At 39.4% G+C, this 14,009-nt stretch overlaps 1 protein-coding gene across 2 annotated transcripts; it reads right to left on the minus strand.

The window, feature by feature from the left end:
• Positions 1-457: 457 nt before the first annotated feature.
• LOC103479056 (profilin-2-like) lies at positions 458-5,740 on the minus strand. Of its 2 annotated transcripts, none has more exons than XM_008433264.2 (3): positions 5,345-5,735; positions 4,086-4,278; positions 458-2,025 (listed from the first exon to the last, which is right to left on the minus strand). In XM_008433264.2, the coding sequence occupies exons 1-3, from the start codon at positions 5,471-5,473 to the stop codon at positions 1,928-1,930; spliced, it is 420 nt and encodes a 139-aa protein (XP_008431486.1). In that variant the 5' UTR covers positions 5,474-5,735; the 3' UTR covers positions 458-1,927. The 2 variants fall into 2 exon arrangements, with proteins under 2 accessions (XP_008431486.1, XP_008431487.1); XM_008433265.2 differs by having other exon boundaries at positions 1,931-2,364; positions 5,345-5,740.
• Between the last annotated feature and the right edge of the window lie 8,269 nt (positions 5,741-14,009).

Here is a 14,009-nt window from a genome sequence, read left to right on the forward strand (position 1 = left end):
TTCTCTCATAAGATCTCATACAGGGTGATAAAACCTTCCTTAGGGAACATGTTGCCACAGCATTTGATGGTACAAAAAAAAACATGTTGCCCTTTTAACTACAAATTTCAACTCCAAAAGCTCACTGGTTTTTGAACTTTGAAAATAAGTGTATACGGTCATTCCCAGATCCAAGTTCTGAAGTACTAGAACAGGTTAAACAGTCCTTCAAATGTTCAAGAACTTTTCAACAGTTTAACGTTCTCTGAACACCTTGCAAAAAGAAAATTGAAACTTTGAGACTATAGCTTATATTTTAGCCATCTGTATACAATTTGGCACACAGGGTAAAAGACTGGACATCTTGGCTCTCATCTCTGGTTGGATTACCTTTTATTTAATCTGAAGTCATGGCATTTGAAAAGAAACTGAACAAAAGGAAAAAAAAATCAAATTCAACTTAAAAGATGACAAAATATTCAAAACTTTTGCTTTGTTTTAATTCTGTACAGATCCCACAAAGTCTGGAGATTACCAATGCCAAAATATCCCTTAAGAAAGTGCCATTTAAAGTTATTTCTTGCTTGGGCAGCAGGTACAAATCCAACTCGTATTAGTATCAGATCAGAAATTGAATTTTATGGCACAGAATAGTTATTTTTCAGAAAAAAAAGAAACCACAAGACAACTTACAAATGTTCTTATTCCAACCAACATCATTTTCAATGTTTAGTGTACACAGCATTGTTTTTAATATATTTCTAGGTACCATACTATGACAAGTTGTGAATACACTTTGATGACTAAAGCACAAGGCAAAAAACAATCCCAAGGTGTTGGAGTCCAGCAGCCTCGGTGTACAGTCTAAATGCATTCACACTGTAGTAAAAATGACATTGCCTTTGTAGTAATCAATGCACATTAAAGTTAGCAAGAAGTCAGTTAGTGAGGAAACATTTTAGTGTTGAAGTCTAAAGAAGCAGTTGCATGTTTTACAGTCATCTGAAGTCATCTCGGTGGTTTCCAGGCAGCCATCAATTGCCTCTAAGAATAAGCTAAAGTACCTCTCTTATGGAAGTTGGTCCACATGGGAGGGCGAGCTCACAAAGGTGTAGTGTTTTTATTTTTACAGCAAAAATGTACAAATGGCAGGAGAGGACAGGCCCCACCTCAACTGCCAAGAGATGAAACGTCCACTGAGACTCCAAGATGGGATCAAAAATGATAAATCGGTGTAATGATAACCTTACGTTACACTCAAAAAACAGCCCAACGCCACATCAGTTACTTTAAGACCACATTCAGGTACAATAGCAAAACAAAAATCAGGTAATGGACGGTAAAAAGAAAAGAAACAGAAGGTGGCCAATTAGGGGAAATCTGTCTTTAAAAAAAAAACAAAAAACAATAGGACTTTAAGAGAAAGGCATATGTCAGATGGTTTGGCTGAAACACTGTGGAAGGACATGGAACAGGGCTGGGTTTGCTGTGATAAAGCGCATACATGCAACTTTCATAATGCCTGCATGCTGAATATTGGAAAACATTTTTAGAGGCATCTTTTTAATAATGCTTAACAAAAAGGTATATGTATATCGATGTGTACAGAGAAAACAAGTCGGTTTACATTAAGAGTCCAAATTTATTTTTTACACTTTTATTTAAGTATGCACTTTCGCTTTTTTTTGTTTTTTAAAAAACATGTTTGGTTGATAATCTCAATAAACATGCCATAACTGTAGTGTCAAAATCATGATAAACAATGTTAAAGGGAGGGCAAAAAAAAAAATAAATAAGTGAATGAGGGAGTATAGCCAACAAAAGACTGTGTATAAAAGGAGACTGGGTAGGAAGTAACACTGTTTGCCACCTAAATCCTGGAAGTCGTGTCAACAATACGGTGAGTGGGAGTGAGCTGCTAAGTTGACCAATGGGGTGGCGAGGTTGCTTAGTATCCAGACTTCCTCAGGTACTCAGCCATTGCATGTGCTTTCTTGTTAAGATTTCCACCATGGACCGCCTCCTTCCCCATGACTAAAACCAATACTGGAGCACAAGGGGGGAAAAAATATAAATAAAAAAATAGACAAATGAACAAAACAGAAGAGCCCCACACCCCCCATACAGGATGAAGGGGTGAGAACAAAGGTGACACAGTATCTCATCACTCTTCACTGCTATTAAATGTTTCCAAAACATTTCACTGCTTGCAGGAGAAATCTTAACAGCAATATTTTTTTCTCTTCTTTTTTGTCCCTCAACTTGGATCTATGTGAGCTTTATAGCATTAAAAGCCCGAATCCCTCAAGTATTTTGCCATTGAGTAAGCCTTCTTATTCAAGCCGCCTCCATGGACCCCTTCTTTGCCCATTACAAGAACCAAAACTGAAAGAGAAAAGATGGAAAGGAAAAAAAGGATAGTTAAGAAAAGTAAAAAAGGAAAAAAAGGTAATGAAAAGGTTTTCCAGATAAGAAATGTGCACCACTTGGAATTTATAGATTCCTGTAGCATCTTATAGCAGCTACAGTGATCATGCTGCATTCCCATTTACTGTAAAAATGCAAATTGAAATTAAGAATCTTGTATAATTCATTGTTGAAGACCCAGTGACTTCTAAATTTACCCAAGTAAAATGCAGCCACAGGACTTATTTGTACCGCTTCATAGTAAGAAATGAATAAACCACAAAGTGACGACACACAATGCTTGCCATAAGGTGCAACATTTAACTAATGCTCATTTAACAAAACATCATGCACAAGAGTCAGGAGAAAGGGGAAAAAAAGTTAGAAAGTTAAAACAGTTTCTTTCTAATTCTGCTAACTAGAGGCAAACTCATGTGGCAAATTCATCTGCTAACCAAGACTTCATCATACTGCAAGAAAGTTTGCAGCCATTTTAAAATCGATTCTGCTTTGCTTTCATGTAAATTAAGCCTTTCAAGGCTTTTAGCTTATACATCTAAATACATCTAAAACACAGGCCAGACCAAGTCATTACTTAAAGACCCTTTTAACATCCCATCCTCCTCATAATTTGAATGTGGAAATAATTGAACTTTTTTTTTTTGGAAGAATTTTACATTTGGCTCAGACTTGATTAATTTGTTGAGCATAAGTCATTAATTCCTAAACACTGATTATGACAAACCTGAAAATACAAAAAGGAGTCAAGATACTTGTTAGTTACTTCTTCAAACAATCCAATTTAAGGAAAACCTTAGAAATAAAGCTTTATACTAAATGAAGGCTGTGAAGGTCATCTTCTACAGACAGGATACAATCTGCTTATGCAACAAAATCTCGCTTCAAAATTTCTGAAGCATCCCTTTATTGGACTTCAGTCTGGATTAAGATGGTTGGACTGTCCAGGAGCAGACAAGTCCAGGATCAGAAATGTCAAACGGTGACAAACCCTGTCATGTTTGTTTGCTATCAGAACATTCTAGGCTGGTTTATTAAGGACGATCAGGGAGGGTCATTGTTGCAGACCATAGCCTTCAGAGTCCTCTATGTAAAAAAACAAAACAAAAACAACAACAAAAAAAACACTAGTTTATATGCAAAGAATCTAATATTGGTGAATAAAGTGCTATGATTTTTTTCAAGACTGAAGTTGTTTAAAAGTGGCCTGTTCCTTAACCTCTGACTAACCTAAAGTTGTTAAATGGTAAGCTGCACATCAGATATTAACGCCTGGCTTTCCTTATAGAACCCGACTTTAAAAGGTTTTTTCAAAGTATTTCCCCCTCAACTATGCCATTTAACAAGAACTACTGCTGTTGTGTCTGAGGGCTAATTAGATGCAACAATAAATCTTGACAATGAGGTTAATTAAGAATTCAAAATGAAGTGTTTTAAATGGTTACATTAAAAGAAAAATATTGTTTTAATCCTCATGCTAGATGCTCACAAATATCACGAAATTAGCCTTTTGATGACTAAGGTACATTTACTTTGTTAGATTACATTTACTGTCCCCATTATATTAATACAAATTTGAGGATGTTAATGCTTGAGGTTTTCTTAAGTATTTAAGTAAAGTAAATAAATAAATAAATCTCTGGAAATTTCTGGAACCCAACCACATACAAGTTTAATTTTACCTTTTCCAGCTCTGCCTACAGAAATGTTATATGTAGGTTCTCCTCCCTGGCTCTTTGTCCGGATGTCCATCGTCCAGTCGCCATCATCCTGCAGGCTGTCTCTAAGGACGGAACACTTCTTTGAGCCCAGAGTGAGACCATTTGTGTAAAACGACTCCCTATCCTTTCCGACGAGGACATCAATTTCCTGAGACTGAAAGACAAAACACACACACAAAAACAACAACAACAAAAAACAATTGGATTAAGATAAGTTTTATTTTTAAATCAAGAAGAAAAAAAAAGTGCTGCAGCTTCTTTGATAAAGGTAGCCGTTTTACTTGATACAGAAAGTTACAAAATTATTGCCATTTATGTCTAAAAGGCTCAGAGGTGCATCAAAACGCAAGCTATTGTTTAAATGTTTAGGCAAGCAGTTTGGAAGCACTTAGTTCAAATCCATTTAATGTATTGGGGGTGGGTCTGGCTGCCTTAAAGGTGCATCTCTGAAATAGATGCAGTTTTAATTTTGCACATTGATTTTGTTGGGAGTCATGCATTGCTGCATGCAGTACCTGTAGATGCAGCACAAGCACTCTGTTAAAATGAGATTCTCTAATCCTTGCATATTTGAAAGATTGATTAGTATATATATATTTATTTATTTTTTTTTTCCATCGAGTGTCGCTATGCACCAAGATCATTACATAAAACGAAAAGGTTCGTTTCCTTTTAGCTTACAATGCAAACAGGTGGGTAGTCTGACTGAACATAAAGGCGTGTACCGTATGCGCTTTACTAGCCAGACATTAGCCCGAGTTAGCCTTTTTGAACCACAGGTAGCCGGTAAAGTAGCAGCTTAACTTCAGCTAATCGAAGCAGCTGCGCGCACAAAAGCATGCACGTTCTGCTGCCAGACACCGTCTGCTAGCAGCTTTTAAATTAGCTGCACGTTCACTGCTGGAGCTCCAAAATCTGTTAAAACGCTATACAGCAGCAAATAATTTAAGGTCCGCACCCTGTCATAATAACTGAAGTCTTGTCACAGAAGATTTAATATAGCAATTTTTCCCTAGCATGTCTAATATCCAACGCAGGCCACCTGCAGATAAGCTAGTTAGCCCAGTGGGCTAGCTCCGTACCATTAGCTCTGTTCAGTTAAAGCCTGCGAGATAACGGTTTTAGCGCTACTGAGCGTCCGCGTGGGGAAGCGCGCGCCAGTAATGGCAACTATCAGCACCGGTTCTCTCCAATATTTTATCTTTTTTTTTATTACTTACCGTGATATTGTTGAATGTACCACCGGCATGCGCTGCCCAAACATATTTGGCGTCTGTATACCCAACAATGGCGCTATCCTGACAGCTGCCATCGGCCATCAGGTTTTCCACGTAGCTTTGCCAAGACATATTCAAGAAACTGACGCTATAAATTTATATATAAAAAAAAGACTATAGCTTCGCGGGTAATGTTACCAAAAAAGAGACAGAGTCGGGAAGGTGAAAGATATCTCCAGGCAAATTTAGAGTCTCCAATCTAACCCACACTTCGACGTTGACCAACGCGAAGGCTGGGGCAGCAAAGAAAGCCAGGGCAGTGAGGCGGCGGCTGGGTGTAGTCCGTATCAGATCACTCCGCACAATGAGCTCCCTGGCGCTTTTATGGCAGCACGCGGTGGAATAAAGAGGGACTTATCAGCTCAGCCAAGAGTCAGTGCTGTGGGTCAGAGGCGGATGCACATGTGCTCATTTTATTCATTTTCATTATGCTATATACACCAGTGTTTTCACGCTGTATAATAAGGTGACAAAGACTGTCTAGCCAGACGTTGTGCCGTGTAAGGTACTAGTGCATGCAGACAACTAGAGTCGGGATTTTAAAATTGTTACCCACTTTTTTTTTTTTTTTTGTTAAAATTGCCATCCAGTGGTGTGTTTGCTCACTAGAAAATTTCGACTGACAATGAAAAATATTGCTCAGAAATTAAATGTACATTTTCACTGCTGGATTTCCTAGAATTATTATTTTTATTAGACACAAATTACGCTGAAGGGAAAAAACTGCAAACTCTACTTTGTGTGTATTTTCCTTGGTGACATCATTAGAGGTAAGGGATTCAAGCGATTCGTTTTTGTTCAGTTGCTTGAATCGAGTCACTCTCTTCACTATTCTTCAATAGTAAGAAGTGACTATTAGTTCTACCTTTGGATGTGTCATAATCCCTTTGGAAATGGATTAATTCTAAATTATCCAACTAACCGTCTACAGTAAAAATATATATGACTGATGACAGATGTCTACCACCATAGGTAGAGTTTATCAGGGGCTATCCTCTTACATTGCGCCACCTTTACAAACACTTATTTTCTCAAAGGTTTTTCATTCTGTATGTGCAAGCCTACGATTTTGTCCAAACACATTTTTTCACAATTTACATACCTTGTGTGCTTCTGTTACTCTATTTTTTGTGGAAGTCCAAATTAAGTTTATGTAGCCATATTTGCACTTGCACTCTTGTTCTGCCTAAAGAGAATTACATTTTGATTCAAATGTTAAATAGCAGCTACATGGGAAGATTTGGGGCAAAACAGACAAATAAGACTAACAACCAGGCACACACAATGAGACATAACCGGTTAACCTGACAGTCATGTTTTTTACTGCAGGACTGTGGCTCAAAGCTGCTGTCTGTCCAGGCAGGTTACAGTGAGGTTCAAAGCATATTTACCTTTTTCTTAATGATTACTGATGTGTTGTTTCCTTAATTTGGTCTCTTTTAACATTTTCAAAGTCATGCAGCAGTTCTGCAGGGATAATAGTTGGAGCTTTAAAATGATCTCAATAGATTGCACCAACCAAACCAAACAAATTTTTAAACAGCACGGTTAAAAATGATTGATCATGGAATCTAGCTTTACAAACCGCGTCCACGAAGTTCATAGTTGCCAAAATGTGTGCAGTTTTTTTTTCTAATTCAGCTCAAAAGTCTTGCAGCAGCTGTACAAAGGGGCGGTGCAAAATACAACTGAAAAACCTGGGGCCACAGAGGTTGCGCGGGGCTCTTGTGGGCGTCCATCCCTCTTCACCCCCTTCTGGGGTTAGCTCATCAGGTGTTGTGATGCCTGCCCTGGTCCTTCTGAGTTTTGACTGCCAGATGTGTTGGGTGCTTTGGGGGGGGTGCAGTCTCCCCTGCTTGGTGCTGGGTGGTCTTGCTTTCAGGTGTTGGGGGGAGCATTGGGGTACAGAGGAGTCTGGGTTATAGGGTTGATGAAGATGTGGCAGGGTCAGGGAAGACTGGTGCCCTGCATCTCTCCCTGTGTGTCTTTCCCTTGGGGGCTGCTGCTCCTTTGCTTCGTTGATGACCTACCTCCATTTATGGTGTATGGCTGACCTGGGGTGGTGCCTGGTGTCTGTCTGGGGCTGTTTTGGCCTTCTGGAGTTGAGTACAGCTGTCCTTTGATGCCCTGGGGTGCTGTGGCTTGCAGACCTTCCACCATCCTCGCCACTAACAACTGTGCAATTCCAGTCGACAAGTTTGTCCACATACAACCTCTCCAACACAAAGGCAATTATTTCGACACATATGTCACCAACTTCTTTTACTCATAATTTCTCATTGTTTGTGTCGCTGGTCAAAGAACAAGAGTGTTTGTTTGTGTCTGCAGGGGCTCACACTTTGTGCCAACAAATATTTAAGACATCTTTAAAAATTATCCACGTCACGAACAGCACCACATACAGATGTTTCTCTACTTACTCCTCAGTTGACAGTGGAACAGAGTCGTGTGACTGCTTTTGGGCAGTCTGGTCAGAACACACAAATTCAAGCAAATTCAATCCAGTCTACCATTTATGGGTCAGAAGCCACTAGGACCAGTGATTACAGACCCAGGCTAGTGCAGCCCTGAGAGGCTCAATTATTTTATCTAATTGAGATGCAGTTGTGGCACTTTCAGACACAACTGCAAAAGTTTAGTGTTGTGGAGAGGCTCTCATGCAACCCCTGCTAGGATCAAATGTGAAGCTAAAATGTTAAAAAGATCATTTTTTCCCCAGCAACAAGACACCCAATCAGTAATAGTTGACATGGACCATTTGGGTAGTTGCCCAGGTTGGCAATTAGAAAGCATGCTGTACAAGCACAAGGAAATAAATGATTGTTCCCCTTAATTGTTGTGATTTCAGCTATTTTTCTGCCCCACATGCGGCATCAGAGGCAGTTCTGGAATAGGTAAAAGCTTTATTTAAAGAACATGGTCAAATCTGCAAAATAATGAGTCTGGTTCTCTGGTTTTCTCAGGAAGGTCTGGAGAGAAAGAGAAGAGTGACTAGCAGTTGACGAGCAGCATGATGCAGATTATTCAATGGCAGGTTTGAGCTTACGATTCAAAGAAGAAGTTTCAACATGGAGAGGGAAATAGGATCTGTGGAGGTACGTTTCTGTGCAGGTTGAAACTTACGATTATTTGTTTTTCTGAGCAGGGTAAGTTGGAGAGCAGACAGGTGACGGCTGAAGGCGATCACACGGAGGAAGACGACCATGAAACACAGAGATGGAAGGTCCAGAATAAGCAGCCAGTGAGATGTGAGAACCACCAGAGTCCAACCTGTGAGGTGCCCAGGGTGAGTAGTAGGCAAGGAACAAAGAAGGCATTTAAAAAAACCAAGAAACTCTTAGGAAGTTACACTCAGGAGTTGGCTTGACTCTACCAGTGATGGTTAAGCACTGGTAGAGTGCTTAACCGTCAAAACACTGTTTTAGCCAAACAGTGTTTTGTTTGGCTAAAAACCAAAGCCAAACAAAACACTGATTGCCGTTAGGTATGTAGCCAGCAGCAGGTGGAAAACCAAAAAGGATCCTCTGTTCAGGAAAGATTACACACCCACAAAAACACACAAAAACAGATTCTAACATAAATTACTTTTGTTTTGCATTGTGTAGCAAATGGGGAGTCGTCCCACTAAAAGCTAGCTACTGAGAGAAGGAGATTAGGTTATTAGCCTGGTAAAAAAACAGCCCCATGTTCTACACTTTGTTTTGTACAGAGGGTCTCGACTGTGGACTATTGAAAATCAATTGTTTTCTGGAGGTTTGGAATCTGTTGGGGTTTCAAATTTTACCCAAGTCTCAAACATTTGCCCATTATAATGCACGAGTTTGACGCTAAAGCTTACCGGAAATTGCTTGGGCTGTAAGTAACCATCTCCCACTCACTGCGAACAGAAAAGTGAAGACCGAAGATGACTGTTAATGTTAATTCAATATTTGAAATCGTAGTCAACATGTACTGGATGGCTTTATCCACTTCCTCTGCTGTCATCACCAAAACTACAGCCAGGCTACAATTCTGAAACAGTACAGAAAATTGTTGACATCATTCACAACTTCTCCTTCTGTTCACCGATTGGCCCAGTTCAAATACTATCGAAGGAGTCAAGCTTAATGGGAGAAAACCCAGACTCAGTGGTGATGTGAGATTAGAAGCAAGCAGAATAGCGTAGGCAATGGCCAGGCTAGGTCTACGCTGCATGGCACTGTATTGTATTGAATTCCCTGAATAAAGTTGGGTTAGTTAAAACACATCAGTTTATTATTGTTCAAAAAGTTTTTTGTTAGTTTGCACTGGTCCATCACATAAATATACAATAAAATAAATAAAACTTTTAGGGTATAATGTGGAGGGAAAAAAGTGGCATAAATCCATTTACAAGGCCGTGTAAATCTTCTGACCAAACAGCAAGAAATTTTGATTGAGAGAAAAGAAGAAGGTGGTAGTTACAGCTGACCTACAGAGGAACATCAGAGGAGGATGGGTGGATGATTGGAGGCAGATGTCAAGGGAGTTTACTCACCACTGTCTTAAAGTTGTTTCTATTCGTCTTACTTGGAAAGGAACAAAACGAAAAACACCAGAAAAAGAATAAAAGGCAAATACCCTCTTTGGCCAGCAGAGGGAGTGCTGGCTCAAAAATGGGCAGAAACCTATCTGTCTAAATAATGCGGTTTTAGTTGCACCTTTTGAAATAACATTATTCTACACGTCCTGGTCATGCTCCTATTTTTCCATTAAACTTTACTCCTACTTTGCGTTTTTTTTTGTTTGTTTGTTTTTAACAACTGTTGCACTTACCTTAATGCATACCTCCTACGAAAGTTAAACATGTCTAGTTTCTTTCTAAAATTTTGGGTTTTTTGGACATTTCTTTTAGTGTCTTGCAGCCTTCCTTCAGGGTAAACATGCTTGCACAGTGTGAATGGGCACGTTGGCAGTCGTTTTAAATGTCCCCCATCTATGGATTATTTTCTGTACAGCAAAATATGGGTTTAGTCTTTTGAGCGCTCTTTAAATCCCCTATATCAGACTCGCTACATTTTTCTTCTTCTTTTTTAATTTTTTACAAAAGGTCTCCCAACAGTCAGGGACCAAAATTTTTTTTTTTATGTGGTTTGAATTTAATTGACTTTTTTCCATGTTAGTTTTACAAAAACATTTTAAAGGGTATTTTCTACCTCCTTGTTTCCTTACATATAGCTTTTCAGTATTTCAGTATATATCCTGCACAGCAATGTGAGACCAAGCTGGTGACCAGTGCAGGGAGGAAATACCAGACTGTTGTCTCATTTTTGACTGTGCTGCTCAAAGCTGAGCTCACACAAATGCATTTCCCTCACAATTCAATTCAAATTCTACGATACTTTGTTGATCCCAAAAGGAAATTTTACATTACAAACGTGGTGCCACTTTATGGGAAATAAACTGGATTGCCAAGAGGCATTGTAGCAGCAATGAAACACTCGACCAAACACTCATTCTTTTTACCTTTTTTTTTATGTAAAAAAAAACGCACAAGATAAATGTCTGACAAATGAAGGGAAACATTTGAGAAAACTGTGAGAAACCAGCCAAAGTAGTTGTACACAGAAAAGACTAACTAGAACCATAATTTAGACCAAAATAGAAAAAAAAAAAAAAAAAAAAAGTTGGGCTGTGGATGACTGGTTGAAAGTTGGATTCAGCGATACAACCATGAACTGAAAGTAGGATTTGGTAATGAGCATTTCATTTCTTCAGAATGATGATGATGCAACTTTCAAGTGAAGAAAAGTGTGTTAAAACTCCTCCTCAGCGAAGGCAGATCAACAACAGCTTGGATCTCAATCCGGCTGAAAACTGATGGTACAAACTGATGAGATGCCTGTCCTGCAAATATCACAAGTGAGCTTCTTTTCTTAAGTAAAGTCTCATTGAATAAACCAAGTACTGCCATCATTTTTTCTTACCTCAACACTGATTCATCCCAGAATTGTTCCTTCTACTTGATCTAGCCAAAAGACATAAAAACGTATACCAGCAACTTCTGTGATTCATTTATGTTTTACGACAAAACAAACATAACTGAACATCCTTTAAGTGTACTGATTCCATATTTTCCCCTCAGGGGTTGTATATAGCTGAGCAAACATTCCCATCAGGAACTGCGCTCCTAACACAGGACAGAATGTCAGGACCCCTGTGGGACTGAATCCTCCACACTGACCATATTAGCTGTTACAGGCTCTCGTGAAATGTACAGACTGAATGCAAATAAAGGGATTAGAATAATAAACAAGGCAGCGCCCCTTTAAAAACCCACCCTTTAGTTTTTATGAGGCTGCTGCAGTGAGCTTCTTTAGAGATGTTCTGGTGATAAACACCACTGGCACTAACACTGCAGTGCATAGAAGTACAGAGCCAGAGTTGATGCCTTCAGGTAACCTCTGGTTACATTTTCTAAATATAATCTAAGAAAGGTACAGTTCATGAATGCACTGTACCTTGAAAAAGTATTCATATCCCCTAGCCCACAGATCTTAATGGATTTTGGAAGGAATATACTTTTCATTTTTCTTAACAAAAAATCTATTTAATAAGCTGCAGAGTCAGATTTCCCACTTGGAATGTCCCTGAATTTATCCAACGCTGACTTTGAGATCTAATATGGCAGTTCCTTGAATCAACAATAGTACTGACAGCACATATTAATGTTGCAATAAATAAACCGGATTTAGTAAAATGATAATTTCTAGAGATGTGCCGATCAGGTTTTTTCCTGCAGATTCTGATCACCCATGAGTGCCGATCACGGCCGATCACCAATACTGATCACATAATTTTTTATTTTTTTTTTCAATCATAAACACTACCGGTTACATTATGTGGAAAAAGGAACCATGAATTCACCTTAATTTAGACAAAAACTTGTTTTTAGTAACTTTTTCCAAGAAGAAAACTAAACAAAACAGGCATTGTGCAAATTGTACTGACTGATAACATATGAAGGCTCTGAAGAGGCTAAATAATGCAAAGAATCAAAATAAAACCTCTCAACATTGCCAAAAAATTCAAGTATAAAACTTAACATTCAAAGGCAAATACAGGATTCAAGATTCAAGATTCAAGAGACTTTATTGTCATTCACATCACGTGTTACATGAGGTGGAACGAAATTGAGTCACGGCCCCAGTTACATCCAAATATAAAGTATAAAATATAAAAACTAGCTACAAGATCAAATTGTTATAAATAGGAAAAATATTTACAAATATATAAAAACAAGAAGTAGAAAAATGAAATGTATATTAATAGGAATGTACAAAATGGATGAAGTATGAATAATGTAGCAGCATGGGAAGATAAATTTAGCAGTGCAACATTTTAAAGTGTCCGAGTGTAAAGTGCAAATACAGTGTCATTGGGGGGATTAGGGGTTGAAGTGACCAAGTTATTGTTAGGGACAGTGCAGTGAGAGAGACTGAGAGGAGTTTGAGAGTCTCACAGCTTCTGGTATGAAGCTGTTTCTCAGTCTGGTTGTCCTGCATTTGATGCTCCGCAGCCTCCTGCCTGAGGGTAGCGGGACAAAAAGCGAGTGTGCTGGGTGAGTGGGGTCCTTCATGATGCAGGAGGCCCTTTTCCTGCATCTGGAGGTGTAGATGTCTGTGGTGGTGGGGAGGTTGACTCCAACAGTCCTCTRTGCAGCCTTCACTACTCTCTGCAGAGCTTTCCTGTCTGCAGCAGAGCAGCTACCGTACCACACGTTGATGCTGGAGCAMAGCACGCTCTCCACCACACATCTGTAGAAGGAGGTGAGGACTGAGCTCCCCAGTCCTGCATGCTTCAGCCGCCTAAGGAAGTAGAGCCGCTGATTCGCCTTCCTGACCAGAACGGAAGTGTTGTTGCTCCAGGTGAGGTTGTTGCTCAGGTGCACACCCAAGTACCTGTAGCTGGAGACAACTTCCACCGCAGATCCTCCGACGAGCAGGGGGARGTGGGCGTGTCTGCTCCGTCTGAAGTCCACAATCATCTCCTTCGTCTTCTTGACGTTGATGCAGAGGTTGTTTTCTCTGCACCAGCCCTCCAGGTGTTCCACCTCCTGTCTGTAGCTGGACTCATCACCGTTTGTGATGTTTTACAAACGGTGATCCATTACAATAAACAATCCTGAGTTACTGAATGAAAACTTGATAGCATGGCGGCTAGCTGATTACTGCTAGTTCTGATTGGCTGTTTCTGACTGAGCGTAGTAATTATGCAGAACAGGGAGGAGATCGATATTTTTTTCAGAGATTATCTGTCTCATGTTAGGACAGCAAAAGTTTGTAAAATTTATTTTATTATATAACATTTATTTTTTGTAAAATTTATCTTACAAAAAATTTTTAAATTATGTAAAATTATTTTTTTTTAGGTTAGATGCTGCAGCTTTAAGCAGAGGTTCGGTGTGAGAGTCACTACCAGGTGGAGCAGAAGCGGCGCTCCGTCTGTGAAATATTACTACCTGTAGCGCGGAGCGGCGGTTCAACAGTGAGAGCAGGACCAGCGTCTTACATCGCAGCTCGAAGAGTTAAATCATTTTGCGGGTTATTTGTTTAGCTTTCTGACCGTCATGTTAATCCGGGTGAGAGTT

This window comes from Poecilia reticulata, linkage group LG17, assembly GCF_000633615.1.
Source record: "Poecilia reticulata strain Guanapo linkage group LG17, Guppy_female_1.0+MT, whole genome shotgun sequence".
In the NCBI taxonomy this organism is placed as follows: Eukaryota; Metazoa; Chordata; class Actinopteri; order Cyprinodontiformes; family Poeciliidae; genus Poecilia; species Poecilia reticulata.

Bases quoted from the DNA above. Each gene is read 5' to 3' on its own strand.
- LOC103479056 (XM_008433264.2), bottom strand. From the start codon at position 5,473: ATGTCTTGGCAAAGCTACGTGGAAAACCTGATGGCCGATGGCAGCTGT. The intron at 4,279-5,344 runs GTAAGTAATAAA...TTTGTCTTTCAG, and splicing joins GTACATTCAACAATATCACG to TCTCAGGAAATTGATGTCCT. The intron at 2,026-4,085 runs GTAAAATTAAAC...CTTGTGCTCCAG, and splicing joins TGTAGGCAGAGCTGGAAAAG to TATTGGTTTTAGTCATGGGG.